At 37.6% G+C, this 15,522-nt stretch overlaps 1 protein-coding gene across 2 annotated transcripts; it reads left to right on the top strand.

Annotated features, from left to right (window-relative positions):
* The first annotated feature begins 4,658 nt into the window (after positions 1–4,658).
* Positions 4,659–11,232, top strand: tagapb (T cell activation RhoGTPase activating protein b). Of its 2 annotated transcripts, none has more exons than XM_082146690.1 (10): positions 4,659–4,804; positions 5,054–5,138; positions 5,352–5,405; positions 5,645–5,714; positions 5,953–6,101; positions 6,651–6,812; positions 6,938–7,047; positions 7,374–7,554; positions 7,969–8,077; positions 9,475–11,232. In XM_082146690.1, the coding sequence occupies exons 2-10, from the start codon at positions 5,112–5,114 to the stop codon at positions 10,614–10,616; spliced, it is 2,004 nt and encodes a 667-aa protein (XP_082002816.1). In that variant the 5' UTR covers positions 4,659–4,804; positions 5,054–5,111; the 3' UTR covers positions 10,617–11,232. The 2 variants fall into 2 exon arrangements, with proteins under 2 accessions (XP_082002816.1, XP_082002815.1); XM_082146689.1 differs by having other exon boundaries at positions 4,734–4,804; positions 5,054–5,253.
* Positions 11,233–15,522: the final 4,290 nt, after the last annotated feature.

Below are 15,522 nucleotides of genomic sequence, written 5' to 3'. Positions count from 1 at the left end.
TTATTTTTTATTGGAAAAAATTGTGGTTTGGGACTAAGCTCTGCAAGAAAGATCTCCAGAAGCAAGACTGAACACTCATGAGAACATGTTCACATGACCAAAGAGCAAAGCATGTGGGTAGTCTGTGGGCATGTTGCCTGACGCTGAAACTAGGCTGCTAACCAAAACAATACGTAGTCAGGATGCTAATGCTAGTGTATGATGACAAGTGTAGGGCAATTTGAGCAGGTGTATAAGGACGTTGCAGTCATTGTGAGATGATGAGTAGGAGTTTTTCAAAGCTTCACTTGAAAGTGGGGTATGTAGGTGTTCTCACAGGTGTTAGGAGTTGGTTGAACTTGCACCACTCAGGAATAAGTCTACTTGAACAAGCAGAAACCCTTAATGTAATAGAATAAGCAACCAGAAAATGTCTTCTTATTGAGGAAGATGTAGAGAGTATGTGATAAGTAATACTGCATTTACTTATGGTGTTCAGCATGAACATGTGGTTTTTGACACGAGACATTAAATGGAAGTCAGTGAGTATCTGCCATCAGTATCAAAGGGCAGTTAGTATAACAGGAATAGTGAAGTTCAGTTGAGGTTTAGTCACATGTTTTCAAAACCAATAGAGGTTATTCCAAAAATAAGCCTACCGCAACACTTAATGGAAATCAAGGCAATGAGAGGGAAGAGAGTGAAGAACTTTATGATGGGTACTAACTGTATTGAATATGCACTTGTGGTAGGCTATATTTCAAATCATAAATTTTTTTTATAATCTTTGGTTAGACTTTATTTTAAGGTGACGTAGTTAAATTGTACTTATTCAAATAAGAAGTATGTACAGTATAGACTTAATGTAGAGTTACGGTTAGGTTTTTTATGCATAATTTGCTACTGTAGTAAGGGCATAGTAATGTGTAACTACGTCATCTTAAAATAAAGTGTTACCTATTATGTTGTCATGCTTTAAAGAAGTATACTTATTTTCAGTGTGTTGACTAGCATACTAAAGGACATGTAAGGTACTTAATTTGAACTGTATTGTATTATTGGATATTAAAGTTAATTATTTTAAATGTTCTAAATTGCAACTTCATCTTTACAAATGTGTAATTAAAAATATATGTACATACATGACACACAAGTTTCAATAGGAATAACATTAAAGTATATATTTACTTTTGTATAAATGCTTGTCAGGTAACACTTTATTTTGATGGTCTTTTGAACATTCTCTTAACTATAAGTAACTTTGCAACGACATGTGAACTAACTCTCATTAGAGTATTAGTAGACTGTCTGCTTAATATCTGTTATCTCTTTATTGTGATGCTCCCCAACAGACATTCTACTGACTATAAGTTACTTTGCAACAACATGTCAACTTATTCTAACCCTTACACTACCAGTCTACTAATACTCTACTAACACTAGTGAGAGTGAGTAGGCATGTAGGTGCAACGGTACTTATAGTAATGGACCATCAAAATAAATTGAAACCGCTTGTCAGCATATTCAGTAAAGAAGTCATTATTAAATTACATACTAAGAAGTCCTATTTAACAAAAAACACTCAAAAGTTCAGCTAACTGCATTTAATATAAATGTTGACTATAATACATTTTCATTTAACTGCAGTTAACATGCAACTAAGGGCCAGATTTACTAAAGGTTTGCACTGGAGCAAACCCTCGTTTGGAGTTAAAAAATACTGTCGGGATTTACTAAAGACACGCATTGAAAAATATGCGCTGAAAAGGCACATTTATTTTTGTGTCTGACTCTGATATTATTGCATATGCATTTATAGGAGCTTCCTTTTCAGACGCAAAATTTATGGGAGGAGAGTATATACATAAATCCTGCAAATGTGATTTACTGAGGTTTGCAGCAGACAGTTTACTAGTATTTGCACCCATGGTGGACTTAAAGGGATAGTTCACCAAAAAATGAAAATTCTGTAATCATTTACTCGCCCTAATGTTGTTCCAAACCTGTATGAGTTTCTTTCATCTGTTGAACACAAAGGAAGATATTTTGAAGAATTTTGGTTATCAAACAGTTTCTGGTCCCCATGGACTAGTATTTTTTTTCCCCCATACAATGGAAGACAATGGGGCCCATCAACTGTTTAGCTTTACACATTCTTCAAAATATCTTCCTTTGTGTTCAGCAGAAGAAATACATTTATTGAATGTTTGTATAAAATCAATGTCACATTTGCAGTCGAGCTCATATTTATGAAAACAGCTCTCTTCCTCTTGTGATATTGCTTGATATTGCCATTGGCAGAAATTTCCGTCATTTATGAGACAACGCTTCCCGCAATTGATGGAAATTTCCGGCTTTCTGTGTTTTTACTGTTATACGGTAGGGGGCGCTATGATTATAGGGCGATAGAAGATCCGTTAAATAGACTGGAGCTAAGCCGTTTAGGGCTTTATAAGTCAGTAGCAATACCTTGTAATTAATACAGAACTTTATAGGTAACCAATGCAGTGATGATAAAATCGGTGTTAAATGATCATATTTTCTTGATCTCGTAAGAACTCTAGCGGCGGCATTTTGGACTAACTGTTGCTTGTTTATTGAGGATGCAGGACAACCAGCTAATAAAGCATTACAGTAATCCAGTCTCGAGGTCATGAATGCATGAACTAACTTTTCTGCATCAGAAACTGATAGCATATTACGTAGCTTAGCAATGTTTCTAAGGTGGAAAAAGGCTGTTTTTGTAACATGAAATATGATTTTCAAAAGACAGGTTGCAATCGAGTATAACACCCAGGTCTTTTACTGTAGAGGATAAAGTAACAGGACATCCTATGATGTTAAAGTTGTATTGTGAGAGGTTTTGTGGGCGGTTTTTTGAACCGATAAGTATTACCTCTGTCTTGTCTGGATTTAATAAAAGAAAATTACGCGTCATCCAATCTTTTATATCTTTAGCAGAAAATTTAGCGTTTTCATCCGGCCGTGATGAAATATATATTTGAGTGTCATCAGCATAACAATGGAAACTAATTCCATTCCATTCGCTATGACACATCTTCTAAAAGAGTACATAATCTTCAGATTAAAAGACATAGGAAGAAGAAGCAGAAACAAGCGATAGCATTATGTAAGCAGATGTATATGTAAAACATTAAACAGCATACAGCATACAAAAACATTTTTAACACAATCCCCCATTAATGTCTGACCATGCACAACAGTAAAAAAAGAAATCAAATTAGAAATGTTATTCATTGCATTTGAAGCAGGACGTTTTACATCCAATCACATTAATTCCAAGTTCTGGCATAAAACTCTACAGTGCTTGTCAGAATTGTTTGCCCCCTTGGTAAATATGATCAAAGATGGCTGTAAAAAATAAATGGGCATTGTTAATCCTTTTGATATTTTATTTTAAAAATTTGCAAAAATCTAACATTTCATTGAAGTAAAATAATTGAAAGTGGCAAGGAAATCACATTATGAAATAAATGTTGTCTCCAAAACACGATGGGAACAATTACCTACCAAGGGGGCAAATAATTCTGACCAGCACTGTAGATGGCACAGGCTGATGGGTCCTTAACTCAATTTGGTAGCGATCACATGATTATCTACATAACTCAGCTTATCGGTTGCTGTTGCATCAGCAGCCAATGAGCTGCAGCTCAACATTCAAACAAACACCGGTAGTGTTGCTGTTAGCAGTCTGCAGCACACTTTCAGAAACCCTCCACCTTCCCCAGCTCCACCTGTATAGATCTGCTATGGGGGTTATTTAATGTGTTACATACAGCAGCAGCATGTCTTGAATGTATGAATGTATTGGCAGTAGCAAGTCTCGGTACTTGCTCTACAGCAGCAGCAACGTGGCAGATCTATTCTGCCAAGAAATACATTAACATTGTCATATCCATTACCATGCCAATCTCTCAGAGAGTTGTCATGACAGAAATTATGTTAACAAATAAATCAGACAATGCACTGGCAATTTAGTGATATCCCCGCAGTTGTATTTTTGACTGCATGGTCTTGAAACAAAATTCCCGAATCCTCCTGGTCTGAGACAAAGACACGATCAAGTACTAACGCGGTTGAGACAAGACCGAGACCTTCAAAAAATTTGTCTTGGGTACTCACTTCTGAGAAATCACACTGGGGTCTGTGACAGTTCACCTGTGAAAAAAAAAAAAAAGGGTCAAGGCACATTCAGTAGCTAAATCTTAAATAACTTTGTAAAATGGCTAAACTGTATGTAACATTTTTAAATACTATATTTTACTGTGAATAACAAAATGTTAGGGTTATGAAACGCATACACAGTGGATAATTCAGATAGCTTTGAATGTGTATCTCACATTTATGCACCTATAACCATGTCTAAAACAAGTTGTGAGAAAGGCAGAACTTAAAAATAAGATGTTAGTCATCTTTCCTGCAGAAAGCATCTATACTTCACACTATTCCAAAAATATAAATGATTACACACATTTCACACTATTCCTACCTACACGTTTTATAAGGCCTAATCTAACTTTCGAAAATGAACTGCGAGTCATACAGACAAACTTTCCACTTGTCGCCTAGCCACACTGAAATGAGGAAGTGGTAGCTGTCGCTGTGATGCTGCTTCCTGTCCTCATGACTCGCTGAGACTTTCCTGCCCTTTCTGTTGTAAAGAGGTCGAGCGTGTGTGGCCTCTTCACATTCACAACATAATCACGCGCTCTACACTCTCTGTGGATTAATAACTCACACCATGCTGTTCTTTCACTTGCAGTCTGCCTGAGCTAAAGGATCACTGGTTGGAAACTCTACACAGGTGAGGTGTCATTTTGTACATATCATAAATGCAAAAGGGGAACATACTAAATTCTGAAATTCAAGCTTAACTCGATTTGTTATGCTAAATAGTGGATTTAGACTTCTGAACCCCACCGTCAATGCAAATCTCTCCAGTTACGGACGCAGAAGTCTATTAGTATGTTTACCGGTGGTGAACTTCTTGCTGTTAAGTCACTATATGTGTGGCGCATAACAGATAATGTTGCAATTTCAAATGCCATTGCAGGAAAACTGCAGAGGCAAGATCGAGTGCAGGCAGCACTTCCCCACCGCCCAGCGTCCTCATGAAGGTGCTGAGTGGCAATACCACGGTACGCGTTCTTCTGTCACTGATTCATAAACATTAGTGATCAGATTTCCAAGAGTCAAACTGCATAAATGCTTGGAATGGGATATTTTTCTTCTATGCCTTTTATCTCAGATGATGTAAGTCCTCAGCCTTGGTCAGTGTATGGAAATACCTTTGGTCTTGCCGTACAGATAATCAACTGACATTTATTTTGCTGTTTTTCTCTGTCTTACAGAATAAAACTCTTAGTGGAGTTGGGATGGAATCTGGCGTAGAGTTGCCTTTTGATGTAAGCACTCAATTTTTCTTGTATTCACCAATTCACAGTAGATTTTTACCTTTGGCAAACACATACTTTCTAAGCGAGTTACTTCCAATGACACTTGAAAATGACTACAGCAACAAAAATAAGGATGCTAAAAATGAATGAAAAGTAGTTTTGTTGTAGTTTTGACAGTTGCATGTGTGTAATTTGAAGTCACACCCTAATACTCCATGCACTCATGACAAATATGTGCCTGTTCCCAGGGCAACGGCAAATTCTCCACCCTCCCAAAGCAGTTTCATAACCAGGAGGCACATTCACAGCAGCCTATTGGTGAGTTTGAACTAGTCAAAATGGCTGTTCGAAACCACATGTTTGGTTAGGTGCCTGCCAGAAACCAAAAAAACAGTGAAACTGAGTGTGTGTGAAAATAAAAGTGCAAGAAAACAAAGGTGTGAAAAACACAGTTTGAAGACATCACTGCTTTACTCTAGTAGTAAACATCTTAGATAAACTGTTGTTCAATTTGAAGTTATGCTTGCTTATATTGTATTTTTCTTGACCTGAACAGAGAATGGAGGCAAAAGGAACTTTTTCACATTTAAGCTGAAGAGAAGCTCTCCAAACCCAAGCGTTACTGCTCATCCTGAGTCCAATGCCAAGAACTTGCTGTTTGGACGACATATACAAGATGACACCACACTTCCAAAACCAATTACTGTACGTCAGTGTATTATATTGATGTAATATTATCTTATGATTTGTTGTCTAAGAACAAGTAAATAGCAATCTGTCTTAAAAAACATCACCACAGATGCAATTGGTAGAACATGTGATGTTTATTTTGACAGGCATCGTCTAATTTCCTGCTAACCTTATCCAGACCTCAATCAGAAACTTTTGAGATAATTCTGATTGGAGACAAAAATATGGCAAAAAGAACAGCCGTTTAAGAAGTTTTTTATAGAATCAGTCAAACCCCTTGCCAAAAAGACAGAGGAAACTGATGGTATGCAAAAAAGTAAAGTGGCCTTGGGTCATAGAAAAATCGTTTCAAGTCATAACATTTTGATGACAGATTATGAAGACATTCATTTTTTGTTTGTTTTCTTTGGAATAACATGCACTGATGAATCATACATGCACCAGAAAGAAAAGTAAATATGGCACATTTTTGACTCCAGGATCAATTTCATGTTGACTTCAGCCTTTAAAGTCGGTAGAAGATTTTATATTCCTCAAGCTTCTCATGTTTTGGCCCTCCAACAGGAAACACTCATGTTGCTGTTCAGGAAGGGTCCATTTACTGAGGGTGTTTTCAGAGTCCCATGCAGCACCAAAAACCTGAATGCCCTCAGAGATCAGCTGAACTCTGGGGCCGAGGTAGACATGGAAGCCCTGCCTGTGACACTCTTGGTTGGATTGTTGAAGGTGAATAATACACTGTTTGCGTTAGGCTCAGCCTTTGCCTGTGTGTGTCTCTTATCAACATCCCTTCTATTTCTGAGGTGTCTGTTAAGCAATAAGTCATTTATTTAATTTTAATGTACTGACAGATTTACCTGAGGGAACTCCCTGGAGGCCTTCTTGTATTTGAGCACTATGAAAGCTGGATGAGTGCTCTGGAGAAAGAGAGGGCAGAGGATGCTCAAAGTGAGCTGAGAAGGTGAGTAGGACTCTCTCTTGTGACCTAGCTGTAAACTCACTGTAGTTTCAGGGTGGATGGTATTGAGAAACTGTGAGCAGATGTGTGGGCTGTTAAAAAAAAGTCCCTGGCACAGATGTGATGATAGAAATGGGACTTTTCTGTGGGCTTTCTATGTACTCTTCAGAGATTTGAAAATAGGGAAATTGGAAGCTGAAGTCTGGCCACAAAATGTCAGAAAGGTGGTTCTGTTTTTGTCCTTCTCCCCTCATCAAAATTAAAATGGGAGGAGTGGTTAATAGAAAAAGGACCTAACTGTTTTTTTCTCTGTTGTTCTCTGCTCTCAGAATGGCCGAGAAGTTGCCCAAAGCAAACAGTCTTCTCCTGCAGCACCTGCTGTGCCTGTTTCACCACATCAGTCAGCATTCAGAAACCAACAAAATGGATGCCAAGAACCTGGCAGTGTGCATTGCTCCAACCTTGCTGCATCGTGACAGTCAGCCCCTAGACATGGATGATGTAGAAAAGGTCAGACACTTGGCTGGAGGTTTTTTTCCTTCCTTTTTTTTTTTTTTTAAATGACACTTCTAAATAATCTATTATATTATATCATGAAATGGTTTCTTGGAGTCTGCCTTGGTGTTGAGCCTATAGCTTTAAACATAGAACTTAGCTTAGCCTGGATCGTGTCTGAGCAAGAATATATGTCAAAAGTCTCCTCAATGTTTTTTTTTTTTTTTTTTTTTTTTTTTCATGATCCTCCTCTGCAATCTCGATTTGACTAATCTGTTGATTTAAGATCAAAACTTGGCACTGTCATATGCATAGTGTGGTTTAGATGCATAAGAAACCACAGCACCAAAAGCACTGTGACACTGAGTTGCACACAAAACTTATCACATTATATTAAAGACACATCATTCTTTTTATTTTGTTTTTTAGGTTACAAGACTTATCCAGTTCCTAATTGAAAATTGCTCTGAGGTATTTGGACATACTATCCTGATGCTTTTTGGGGATTTAGAGGAACAGGACTCCATGGACAAGTCAGGTAAATACATCTTAACTATTTAAATAAGAACTGAAATCGTTAGCCTCATAGCATAATTGCCTATCACAATTTGGCCAAAAAATGACTTAGGCAATTATGCTATGAAGCTAACGAAATATAATACTTTAAGATCTATGAACCATTGATAAGCCCTTTCTGATTTGATATGAGGCCATTTTATCCCATATTGCAATATATCATATTATAAATCATATCATATTCAAACTCAATACATAATATCCAACCTATCGCAAGCTCAACTTATGATTTTGAGGTTGACCACAACCTCAAGTCTCAACAGAATGTTCACCAAACTATGCATGGTGTTAATTTGCATTTAGAAATAGGCCTTAAAGCTGATGTTTCTGATGAATTGCATTACATCAGTCCCTATTAGAAAATCCAGCTTAAGCTAGTAGCTGTGTTTTGGAACATGGTAGCTAGTTTTTAGCTGATCTAAACTGGTCCAAGCTGGCCAGCTTTTGCAAGTTGATCAGCTACTATGTTCCAAATATTAGCTTGACCCTCTAGAGCTGGTATGACTCAACCTCATTGGTAGAGCAAATGTTGGGCTGGCTGGTATGCTCGAACGAACAGAGAAATGTTTTGATAGTATGACAGAGCCACGCAGACCTTTAACAACTCTAAAACCAAGGATATGCTCATAGATTTTAGAAGAAAACAACCTGGTTCTCCTCCACCCACCTATATAAAAGGAATCAGCATAGAGGTGGTAGAGCAGTATAAATATCTGGGTACTGTGATAGACAGTAAACTCAAATTTGACATAAATACAGAGATGATCTGCAAAAAGGGACAACAACGATTGTACTTTCTAAGGAAGCTTAACTCTTTTAATGTTGATACGGTTATTCTGTCTTTATTTTATAAATCTTTTATTGAATCTGTCCTTACTTTTGCTTTTATTGCCTGGTATGGGGGCATCAGCCTGAGGGGGAAAAATAACCTCAGCCACATTGTGAAGGTGGCTGGGAAGATAATAGGCTGTCCACAGGTTTCCTTGACAAATATTTATGAGAGGCAGGTTATGAGGAAAGCAGATGCCATATTGGACTGTGTAAATCACCCCCTTCATTGTTCTTTTGAGGTCCTCCCCTCAGGCCGGAGATTCAGAATCCCTTGTTTTAAGTCCAATAGGACAAAGAACTCTTTTATACCTAGTGCAATTCGGTTGCTAAATTTGCACAATTCTTTGACCTAGATGAGTAGTAGAGTAACAGTTTTTAATTAGTAGTTTGTGTTGTTTATTCGTATGTGTATGTGGTGTTTACTTGTTGTGTTACCTGTATGTTTACCTCGCTGTAAGACAAGTTTCCCTTAGGGGACAATAAACTGAAACTAACTAACTAACTTTAACATTGATTTATTCTCAACAGATTCAGCCTCCTTGATGTCCCCCAATATATCCTTCGATGTCCACCAGCATGACTCAGCATATGACAGCACAGATCCTGATGTTGATTGTGATTGCATGGAAGTTGAGAGCCAGACTCAAGAGGACAACATGATGCCACGTGGGAGCCCAGGCCTAAGCAAGATAGGACGCTCTGACATTCAGTCTTGTTCCTCTGACGCTATATTTGATGCTTTCACAAACCCCTTCAATCGCCGGTGCTCTGAGCCCTCCATTTTTCCTTCTACCTCCATAACGGGTTTAAGAGAACTTGCCCGCAGCCATGATGACTTTTCAACAGAGAAGGAAGACTTTGACAGCCAACCACTCAAGAAGCAGAACTCAGATGACTCCTTCTTGCATCCCCACCGCTGTGAGAACAGAAGAACATCTAAGACTGGTTCCTGCCCATCGTTTTGTTCCTCAGATAGTAGCTCCTCAACTCTCTCAGAGCAATCAATAACCACCTCACCACTGCCATCCCCTGCAAGCCCTCGCAAAAGCCAGTCTACTAGGCATTCATCCTTTATGAGTAAGCCTAGACATAACCAAGGAGACGTTGAAGTGAACCGTCGATCCCTCTCAATGAGGGCCAAAAGCATTGGAAACTTTACATTTAACAGAGGCAGTCTGAAAAAAGGGGACTCTCAGAAGGAAGTTGCCTTCCCTTGTGAAACGCTCCAAGAGGACTCACAAAAAGAGACAGAGAACATAGATGAGCTTGTCCGGCGTCGACGGCCTCTCTCCGCCATCGAAGTCTTCCAACAGGTGGATAGTCGTATGCCATGCAGCCCCCCATCCTATGAGCAGGCGCTGCAGACCGGAGCACAACCGGCCCCTCCACAGTACAGGGCCATGACAGTCCAACATGCCAGAGAGCTGGGCAGGAAATCTCGCCCAATTTCTATGAGCGACTACCTATTGGACATTAACAAAGTTAACAAACCCACAGAATGCATAGAAACATTCACAGAAAGTGTTCAATCTGTAGAACCAGAGCCGGTGTCATTTCGGCAAAGGGCAATGTCCGAGTCGGTATCCCAGACGAGGAACGACAAAGTGTCCCGCAGGTGTAGTCAGCCTGTATTTGAGGAGTTCTCCTATGCTAAGGAATCTTATGTGTGAGTGTTTCTTTCTTAATTGTAAAACTGAACTCCTGCTGAAGATTTAAAGGTGAAGTGTGTGATTTGTGTGCCACTAGTATCACCTTGTTTTCAAACAGGTTTCCCAAACATTCCTCCCATCGGTCAGATAGTCCTGCCCCAAACTCACATCATTGGTTGATCCACTGTTACCATGTTGGCCTGGTCAGGATAATCAACCAAGCAGAGCAATGTTTTGATAGTGCCACAATGTAAACACTTTTCAGGTAAATCAACCCACAAAATGGCTTCCTTATAGCTGACTCTAAAGTTAAGTTGGGATAGGAGAACATATTTTAACATAGAAAAATTGCACACTTCAGCTTTAAAATAACCTGCAACTGTTAAGCTTAACTGTTTGACTTAGTGACACATAGTGTTACAGTGATTTTATATGCTAATATTGAATCATTTTAAACTCTTGCCAGTATGAAGCTATGTAAATAGACATTTACAACAATTAAATGGTATAATATAATAAATAGTGTATGTTGGTAAAATAATAATTTTGATGTAGTCCCAATGTAAAGCTGTAAAATACAAGATTTCTGTAATATTGCTACTTTTTATTTCACTACAATAAATAATCTTAGAGGCCACATCGTTTGAATTCATCCCTGACCGTCTCGAAAAGCTGTTGAGTCTTAGGGTTATTTCACCTTATGAACACTGGGTTTTTGGGTAACATTATTTGCTTACCTTCATGTTGTTCCAAATGAATTAAATGCAGGTTGCTCTTTTCCTCGCAATTATGATGAAAGGTAATTAGAGATTTCTAGCTTCATGAAAGGAGCAAGTTTTTTTTTTTGTTTTTTTTTTTACTGATATTTGTTTGTTTGTCATTTTGCAGATTCATTGTATTAAAAAGAGTTGCCTGGATAAAAAGTCTAAAATTCATCTTTAGTGTTCCACAAGAATAAAATCATGCTGTTTGTGTTTGGAATGACATGAGATTGAGTAAATGATGACAGAATTTTCATTTTTAGGTGAAATATTTTTTTTAGATATTTGTTGCTTTGGGATACCAACAAAAAACATTAAAAGAGGTTATGAGGAACTTAAAGAAACCATGCTTTCATGCCAATGGCATTTTGAACGGCACTGTTCCCCATCGTTGTAAAAGGGTTGCATAACATAGAGAACAAAATGTCATTGAGAACAGCGTGTTCTGCGTTGGAGAGGAAGTCGGCGATCATGTGGACTGATTTGGTTTTTCGCTGAATTTGGTTTGTCGTCTCACATATCTATAGATGTGCCCCTGTTTCCTCCTCTGGCAGCCTTACTAAGAAACAGGCTGCAGTGTGTCAAATGTCACTCAGCATGGTTTCTATAGCACACGCTAATATTTGGTCTGTATATGGGTAGTGCTGGCAAGTCTTCTAAAGATTCTTATCAAGATTCAGAACATGCTGCACAACCTGCATGTTCTTTAGCATCAAGCTTTTAAGCAGCTTTTAAAACATCATGCTCTATACAGTCAGTTTTATAGCAATCAGCAAGCAAAGAAAACTTTTGTGACATATTAATAAAGGTCACCAGACAAAGTGGAAATACCAGGCAGGTTAAGACTTTGTGTTTTCAAAATTCTCTATAAACTTGGCAAGGAACAAATGTTACATAATGAAACTGTGAATAGTAGCATGTGTTCATGGACAGAGGTCTCTTAGTTACATAACACAGTGATTCTTCCTCTGTTGCCATTGCTGTGTCCATTATACAGTGATGAATGGGCACTTTATATAATTAATGTTTTAATGCTTAAAGTTAAATTAACAACCAATTAGTGACAATTCGTATTCAGTGACAAGTATTGGATTACCAACAAATCTAAATAGGGAATAATGTTATTGAATTTCTCAATCAAAGCACACAAAACCAATGACATAGTCTATACAGAGAAATGTTAACAGCAATTACGTTGACTAAAATAAGATGCTCTAAAAATAAAATAAGTGACAAGAGCAGTAAGCTCAACAGATTGCACACATTGTATTAATGAGTTAAACCAAGATATGCATAATATTAAGTAGTCTAGGAAATGACTGTAATGGAGGGAGAACCGTGAGTCATGTCATGTTATCTTGTAGTAACAACAAAAAGATAGGTTGAAATACATGATATAATAATATTTTGGTGTGCAACCAACAGGAACCCAAATACAGTGAGATCTGCTGAAGTAACCCAGCAAACACAGAACGTTGGCACAACGTAACCAACCTTCTAACAATGCTTTAACAACATGCCAAAAAGTTAAATTACAGTACCGTGTATGCTAACGTTAGATACATTTCTTTTAGTATGCAGATATCCTTACCATTAGGAAAAGTGTTTTCCTTTTTTTGGAAAAGCACAGAGAAAAAGAAAATGTGTATAACCGCTGGCACACCTGTTTATTTTTTCCTTTGATTTGTCTGCTATTTAGTCTCATTCATTTCTTTGCTAGATTTTCTCATGTCTACTCATGCTAGTTAACGTCACCCCCTGTATAGTCCTGTCATGTGAAGCTCCGATTTGCTTTGTTCTCGGCCAAGTTTACCTGTGCCTGCAGTGCCACCCTCTCTGGTCCCAGATTGTCTACCTGGTTTCGGACTTATACCTGCCAACTGGTTTCTGGGCTTGCATCACTCCTCTGGAAAAGTTTCCTGGACTGATTCCGGTTACCGACCTTTATCGCCCGGCTTTCGACTATACACTCCCCTGTCTGCCATGTACAGAACCCAGTTTTGTTCATTAAATGTTCTGATCTGCCTTTGCTTTTTATGTTTTATTTATTATACTTAAAGGTATAGCGGAGGATCTTTCCAAATTTTAGATAAGACCCGCCCTCTCCACTTTTTGAAAAGTTTGATTAATTCACCAGAATGATTGACAATTAGGAGGACCAATAGTATAGGTTACCCACCAGGAAGTAAAACATCCTCCGCTATACCTTTAAAATAAATATCCGTATATTTAGTTTTTTTAGTTTTTTTTCCACAAATGTATGACTTTTGGAAGTGCAATTTGATTACCATATGCAGTTTTAATAAAATTTAGATAGCTAACCTTCTATTTCATTTTTACTCTTCAAAGCGTACACTTGTTAGTCTGACTAATTAAAAATTAACCACAAAACATAGCATGCTAAATGGGGGATATCTATATCTAGCATAAAAAAATAAATTGCCAGGACGTCGTCTCGCAGTTGCTGAATGTCGCGCAGCAACGTTGCTACAGCCCTGTCGTGTCTTACAATTCTACGTTGTTACAATGTTTTTGTAATAAATTATTATTATTTATTAAGTGTATCATCACCTTAAGGTTTTTGAGATATTTTAGAAGGCACAAAATATATTATGTTGTACTTAAAGGCCCACTGAAGTGCCTTGGAACGCGCAGCTTTGTATGATGCGTTGACGTAATTTCGACTGAGACAGGAAGCTAATGCAAGACATTGAATGGCTCCTCCCCCTTTTCAAACAGCCAATAGCAGATAGTTTACCTCACAGACTGCAAGTCGTACTTGACAGCACCATGGAAGCGAATCCGAGCGCTGATGATACGTTGAATTGGATTCAATAGTAGAGGTGTGAACAAATTCTAGCCATTTCATTCTTAACCAACATACAGTTAACGGAATAAAACTTGAGCATTTGAGCAACCGAACACACATCTCCAACCCATATTGATCCGTGACGTGTCAACGGTCGCTTTGGCCAGGTGTTATTTATTGCATAGGGGGCGGAGCTTTAGATTCTAGAGAGCATTTGATTGGACTGAATATGTGATGAGAAGCTGAAGTCCGCGGTGATGTCATAAAAATCCGTGATCCATTTTAACGGAAGTGAGAGACTGTTTTGAATGCTTATATCTCCTAAATGCGAATGTTGTCATTGTTTTAGAACACAACAGCTTATTCATAAACTTAAGGCTAACGTATTCATACTAGAAGCTAAAAAACGAAAAAAAATATTTCAGGGGGCCTTTAACATAATGCATTTTTCAATGTCTGATAGAATTCTTTCAGACTGAAGTTCACATATTCAGATCCAGTGTTGGGGAAAGTTAAATGTGTTACAATATTGTGTCAAAATTGCATTACTTTGTTACTTTTTAAGGAAAGTAATGCATTACATTAGCTTTATTATTTTTTCTCACCTAGGCTTGGCTTGCTTTTACTTGCTTGTGCTTGAAGAGTTATTTTTAGCAAACGTAAAGGCCTTTTCACACCAAAAGTGAAATGAACGGAAATGTAAATTCACACCTGTACAGTAGAGCACGTACATGTAGCTCAAACAAACCTCTGGACTATTCTGGACTGCAGAAGAATAGGATGCAGAAGAAGAAAGTTCAACAGTCTTACTTTACATTATAAAAAAAAAAAGAAAAAAAAAAGAAACACAAATGTGATGTTTATATAAAGTCATTTCTGCTTATTGGTATGGTTGAATTGGATCATTGAAGGTCAGCAGCAAAGACATTGGTTAATAAAGTGAGATTGGATACACATAGTATATTTGTGTTATTTAATATATTTAAGTAGTGATTTTTACTCTTTCTATACATTTACTGTATCTTTTTTGTGCAAGTGAGATGAGTAAATGCCTGCTCACAATTACTATAGAACTACAATAGCCATCATGTTTACACACACATAAAAAAATAAATAAATATGGCAACATATTTATTTTGAAATCTTTATTTGAGTATGGCAACATGATACAGTACCTCGTTCTACAGTATTTCTATGACTATATCACTGACAGAGACCCCTCCCCACTCTTACTTCTATTTAGGAGAACCTTTAGTGGTGAGATGAAAGGTTTTGTGCATAGCCCCTGGTATTTTGTCTTAAAATTTAAAAGTAATGTGTTACTTTACTAGTTAATTTAAAAAAATATTTTTTTTTT

This window comes from Leuciscus leuciscus (assembly GCF_965113295.1).
Source record: "Leuciscus leuciscus genome assembly, chromosome: 19".
Taxonomy (NCBI): domain Eukaryota; kingdom Metazoa; phylum Chordata; class Actinopteri; order Cypriniformes; family Leuciscidae; genus Leuciscus; species Leuciscus leuciscus.
The sequence above is the reverse complement of the archived record's forward strand: the minus strand, read 5'-3'. Positions and strand labels throughout refer to the sequence as shown.

Coding starts and splice junctions, on each gene's coding strand:
- tagapb (XM_082146689.1), top strand. CDS start 5,206: ATGCTTGGAATGGGATATTTTTCTTCTATGCCTTTTATCTCAGATGAT. Junction 6,102..6,650: donor CACTTCCAAAACCAATTACT/GTACGTCAGTGT, acceptor GCCCTCCAACAG/GAAACACTCATGTTGCTGTT. Junction 7,048..7,373: donor GCTCAAAGTGAGCTGAGAAG/GTGAGTAGGACT, acceptor CTCTGCTCTCAG/AATGGCCGAGAAGTTGCCCA.